A 5,750-nucleotide genomic window follows, 5' to 3' on the forward strand; every position below is an offset into this window, starting at 1 on the left:
GGCCGAGGAGAAGAATACTCGAAATCTCCACAGCATCTTTGCAGTTAAACCAGGAACCGTAAAGGGAAGATTCTATACTTCCCCGCTGGGCCGCCTCCTCGCCGCCCCCACCCTCCCCAGCTGGAGCTAAGAGTAATTCATACAAAGAAGGACTGGCCTCTGCCTTGGGGAATCCCAGGGACCGTCGTTAAACTCTCGCTAACCTAGAACCGAAGGATGGCTCGTCCTCGCCTCCCCACCCACTCACTCTCGTCGTCATCGGGGTCGAGAGGAGCATGCGCGAGGCGATGTGAGCTCTTCAGTGGGCTGAGCGTACATCGCCCACGGTCCCCGAGACGTAGGGGGAGGGGACGGCGATTCAACCGGTGCCTGATGAAGTTGGCGCGGGGTAAACTGGGAAAGTGGTGTCGTGTGCTGGCTCCGCCCTCTTCCCCGAGGGTGGGGGAGGACCGTATATAAGTGCCGTAGCCGCCGTGAACGTTCTTTTTCGCAACGGGTTTGCCGCCAGAACACAGGTGAGTACCGGGTGTGGCTTCCGCGGGCTTGGCCTCTCAGAGCCAGCTCCGGCCCGCGCGTGCTTCTAGCTACTGCCGCGCCACCGAGCTACTTTCCGATGTTCTTGACCCCGAATTTAGGGTTATGAGTGGGTGGGGAGGTTCGAGGCCTTACGGTTTTTTTAGGACCTTCGCCTCGTGGTTGGTTTGAGGCCTGGCTTGGCTGGTGTGGCGGCCGCGTGCGAGTTCCGCCGAACCTTATTCTGTGGTAACAGTCGTTTTAAGTCCAGACGTCTAGCTTATAAGAAAAAAAAAGACGTCATGGTTTTTTTCCGTCGACACAGTTCGGCGGAGGTTGGTCAGGATCTCAACTGGGTGGGCATTTTCGCGGTCCTCGGGTTCTTGGGGTATGGGGCCGCCGCGAGGCGCGGAGGGCGGCGGCGAGGCCCTCTCGTCCCGGCGCACATGTACGACGAGGCGGGGGGAGGGGGCCCACGAACCTTGGCCTCCGAGTCGGACGCTGGGGAGGCCCGTGGAGTGGGCCGGGCGGCTCTGGTGCTCAGCCTCGCGCGGCGATGTGCCGTCCCCACCCCGGGCGGCAAGGCCGGCCCGCTCAGCACCAGTTGCGTGCGCGGAAAGATGGCCGCTCTCCGGCCCTGCTGCAGGGAGCTCAAAATGGAGGACGCGGCGGCCCGGGAGAGCGGGCGGGTGAGTCACCCACACAAAGGAAAAGGGCCTTTCCCTCTTCGGCCGCTGCTTCCTGTGACCCCACTGTGTACCGTGTACCGTCTTGGCATCTCCGTTTCTCCTCAACGCCTTGGAAGCAGGCCTTCCTCGGAAGGGGGAGGGGATTTTATGTGGTGGAGTTAGCCCCACGCTTAGTGGGTGGAGACGAGAGTTGGGCCAGCTTGGCAGTGATTGTAATTCTCCTTGGAATTTGCCCTTTGCGAGTTTAGGTCGTGGCTTATTCTCAAGTCTCTGAGACAGTAGTTTCAAGGTTTTTTTTTTTTTTTTTTTTTTAACCCTCCCCCTTTTCAATTTAGGTGTCGTGAAAACCACCGCTCAACCTAAGCCAGAATGGGGAAGGAAAAGACTCATATCAACATTGTTGTCATCGGACACGTAGATTCGGGCAAGTCTACCACTACTGGTCATCTGATCTACAAATGTGGCGGGATCGACAAAAGAACTATCGAAAAATTCGAGAAGGAAGCTGCTGAGGTAGGTACAATAACCGTAAGGAGAAAGATAGTTCAAATAAGTTATCCAACAAGTGTTAACTGCCCCAAACTAGGTACTAGTTAATACCTGAACGTGTTACTTAGGGTGGAATAAATTAGTGTTACATGTTCCAGTTCTTAGGTAACTCAGGGAAGTAAATTAAAGCCATCTAACAGCTGTAAAGTGGAGTTTAGAGTTTGTGCTTAAGTGAGAGTAAGGGATTTCAGGTTGAAGTATGGTTATGTTTAGTTACCTAGTAACCGTTCTTAATCCTTACAGATGGGAAAAGGCTCCTTCAAGTATGCCTGGGTCTTGGATAAACTGAAAGCTGAACGTGAACGTGGTATCACCATTGATATCTCCCTGTGGAAATTCGAGACCAGCAAGTATTACGTGACCATCATTGATGCTCCAGGACACAGAGACTTTATCAAAAACATGATTACAGGCACATCTCAGGTTTGTAGGATTAATAACTAGAAAATAACTAGAATGCTTCTTCGGAAAAGGGGTGAGTTCATTCTTTGGGAAAACATTCAACGGGATAGGTCTTTTTTTCTTTTTAAAGGCTGACTGTGCTGTCCTGATTGTTGCTGCTGGTGTTGGTGAATTTGAAGCCGGTATCTCCAAGAATGGGCAGACCCGTGAGCATGCCCTTCTGGCTTACACACTGGGTGTAAAACAACTAATTGTTGGTGTTAACAAAATGGATTCCACTGAGCCACCCTACAGCCAGAAGAGATACGAGGAAATCGTTAAGGAAGTCAGCACCTACATTAAGAAAATTGGCTACAACCCCGACACAGTAGCATTTGTGCCAATTTCTGGTTGGAATGGTGACAATATGCTGGAGCCAAGTGCTAATGTAAGTGATGTCAAGGCTTTAGAGAAAGTGATGGGTCAAATTTTGACACTAAATGACAACTGTTTGGGGAATGCTAATGGACGATCTTGTTTTTAGATGCCTTGGTTCAAGGGATGGAAAGTCACCCGTAAAGATGGGAATGCCAGTGGAACCACACTGCTTGAAGCTCTGGATTGCATTCTGCCACCAACTCGTCCAACTGACAAGCCCTTGCGTCTGCCTCTCCAGGACGTCTACAAAATTGGTGGTAAGTTGAATATTTCTTAATCAGAATGTAATTGTGTAGGTTGCTAGGTTTTCTTCCATAAGGTAGTTGACACCACATTTGTCAAATATTTTTAGGTATTGGCACTGTCCCTGTGGGCCGAGTGGAGACTGGTGTTCTTAAACCTGGCATGGTGGTCACTTTTGCTCCAGTCAATGTTACAACTGAAGTCAAGTCTGTTGAAATGCACCATGAAGCTTTGAGTGAGGCTCTTCCTGGGGACAATGTGGGCTTCAATGTCAAGAACGTATCTGTCAAAGATGTTCGTCGTGGCAATGTGGCTGGTGACAGCAAAAATGACCCACCAATGGAAGCAGCTGGCTTCACAGCTCAGGTAACAACTTTTAAAGTGGCAATGTTCTTACTGCCAGACTCTTGTCTTTTGAGACTTACTAAATGTAAATCTTTACTTAAAGGTGATTATCCTGAACCATCCAGGCCAAATTAGTGCTGGATATGCACCTGTGCTGGATTGTCACACAGCTCACATTGCTTGCAAGTTTGCTGAGCTGAAGGAGAAGATAGATCGTCGTTCTGGAAAAAAGCTGGAAGATGGTCCCAAGTTCTTGAAATCTGGTGACGCTGCCATTGTTGATATGGTTCCTGGCAAGCCTATGTGTGTTGAGAGCTTCTCTGACTATCCTCCTCTGGGTAAGGATCACTTGAGTAATTAGAAAATTACTGAAGCTGGGAAATGATTGCTTGTATAGAATCTGATGGTAATCTAAAATTTGTTTTCATAGGCCGTTTTGCTGTTCGTGACATGAGACAGACGGTTGCTGTGGGTGTCATCAAAGCAGTAGACAAGAAGGCAGCTGGAGCTGGCAAGGTCACCAAGTCTGCCCAGAAAGCTCAGAAGGCTAAATGAATATTATCCCCAATACCTGCCACCCCAGTCTTAATCAGTGGTGGAAGAACGGTCTCAGAACTGTTTGTGTCAATTGGCCATTTAAGTTTAATAGTAAAAGACTGGTTAATGATAACAATGCATCGTAAAACCTTCAGAAGGAAAGGAGAATGTTTTGTGGACCATTTGTTTTTTTGTGTGTGTGTGGCAGTTTTAAGTTATTAGTTTTTAAAATCAGTACTTTTTAATGGAAACAACTTGACCAAAAATCTGTCACAGAATTTTGAGACCCATTAAAACAAGTTTAATGAGAAATCTGTGTCTTCTTTTGGTCAACACTGTAACCTTGTACTATTAAGTAAAAGGAAGGGTAAGTTGCATAGATTCTGTTTTCTAATGTTAAAATATGCCGAAACTGAAATTTTGGGTAACATTTTTTTTTCCTGGGTGGAATCTTGGGAGTTTTCACTTTGTCTAAGGACAGGAAATGGTTAAGTACATAGTAAAAAGCTATGGGAAAAAGGTGGTTTAGTGCAATACAACTTACATAAGCAAGAGTGACCACAAGACAGTCTGTACTTATAAGCAGGTTAAATTCTGTAATACCAAAGTTAATATGTTGCCTATAAAACTTTATTACTAGGGAGTAAACTTGATACATTGTCACATTTTAATTTCCCACTTACTGGAATGCTTAATGTTCCATTTATAAATATTGTAAAGTAGTTTACCTAAAACAGGCATTCAGTGACATTCTTAATGGTAGAGTTAATTTTTCTCTAGATTTTAGAAGAAAGTCTAGAAGTTTTCTACAGTCACATAAGAACTAGAAATCAACTTAAATAGGGATTTTCATTTTTAAAAAGCAAGTTTGGGGTGAAGAGGGAACTGGAGATTAAATTAAGCCCAGTTTGAAGAGGTGTGATGGTCAGATACTCAAAATTTGGACTGGAGTGTAGGGTAAGCTTTGTTTTTAGTTTGAAGTTATTTTGGAGGTTTTTCCAAGTGTCCTTCCAAAAACGGAATATTGAATGATAGTTGGAAGTAAAGAACGGGATGAAAAAAGCTCTTTAAAGATTACTGTGGTGATTTTATAATTGCATATAGTAATAGGTAAATTAATAGTATTTGGGTGATAACCATCTGATTTTTGGCATTAGATAGCTGGCAAATCTCAGCACTGGTGCATTTGATAAAACAACTGAATCTTGACCATTTGAACTTTGTTCTCTGGGTAGGCTTTTTTCTTAATGAAAGGGGAATTCATCAGGCAGCTTGGAATTAAGGCAAAAAGCAGAGGACAACCTGGTAGGCAAACAATGCTGAGTGAAATGCATACCATAGCAGCCATAGGCAATAGGAAATGACTGCAGTTGAAAAGATGGGCATTTTCTAAGGTAATGGTCTTTTAATGATACTACCAGGAGCACTGATAAGGCCTGTAAATAAACTAATAAAAGGTTTTGTCCGCAACTGAAAGTATTTTTCACTTGTCTGTGCAAATGTGCTTACTGTTGCTTTAGTGTTAGAGATGACCTAAGTAAGGTTCTTAAAAATAGATCAATAAATGGTAGCTGGCATAAGAAGTTTTGAATGATGGCTTTGCTCGAAGGGATTTGTTCATGCCCTAAAACCAAACCAGAGAATATATCCCACTAAGCAGGATAGGAAGGAGAGTGGGGTAGTGTCCAGGAAAGTTAAGCTCGCCTAGTGTGCTTAACTTCATAGAACTCAGTACAGATGACCTTGGTTTGAGCACCATCTACTGGTGGTCACTACAGATTAGTTTGAATCCTGAGATTAAAGGGATACAGCATTTTACTTCAGCTCTGAGTTTTGTATACTAACTGCATTTTGTTTGATGAAAATTAAGCCAGAATGCCTCAAGCTGGTGTTTGACCTTCATGTTCTAAATTGGCCAGCTTTTGAGTTACCCATGTTTGTAAGGAAGCTCAGATGGGAGCTTGTTAACATTCGTCCCAGGAATTCTGGTGGGATTTCAGAAGATGAAACCGAGAAACTTCTCTGGTTTAGGAGTTAAAACATTGTCAGTAAAGC

The 5,750-nt window shown here is 45.0% G+C and overlaps 1 protein-coding gene across 1 annotated transcript; it reads left to right on the plus strand.

Annotated features, from left to right (window-relative positions):
• The first annotated feature begins 454 nt into the window (after window positions 1-454).
• Window positions 455-4,007, plus strand: LOC111152497 (eukaryotic translation elongation factor 1 alpha 1). The gene is made up of 8 exons (XM_022510968.1): window positions 455-515; window positions 1,538-1,715; window positions 1,995-2,174; window positions 2,284-2,580; window positions 2,677-2,827; window positions 2,923-3,179; window positions 3,262-3,496; window positions 3,589-4,007. The coding sequence occupies exons 2-8, from the start codon at window positions 1,572-1,574 to the stop codon at window positions 3,711-3,713; spliced, it is 1,389 nt and encodes a 462-aa protein (XP_022366676.1). The 5' UTR covers window positions 455-515; window positions 1,538-1,571; the 3' UTR covers window positions 3,714-4,007.
• Window positions 4,008-5,750: the final 1,743 nt, after the last annotated feature.

This window comes from Enhydra lutris, unplaced genomic scaffold (genome assembly GCF_002288905.1).
Source record: "Enhydra lutris kenyoni isolate GAN:26980312 unplaced genomic scaffold, ASM228890v2 scaffoldscaffold28, whole genome shotgun sequence".
Lineage (NCBI taxonomy): Eukaryota > Metazoa > Chordata > Mammalia > Carnivora > Mustelidae > Enhydra > Enhydra lutris.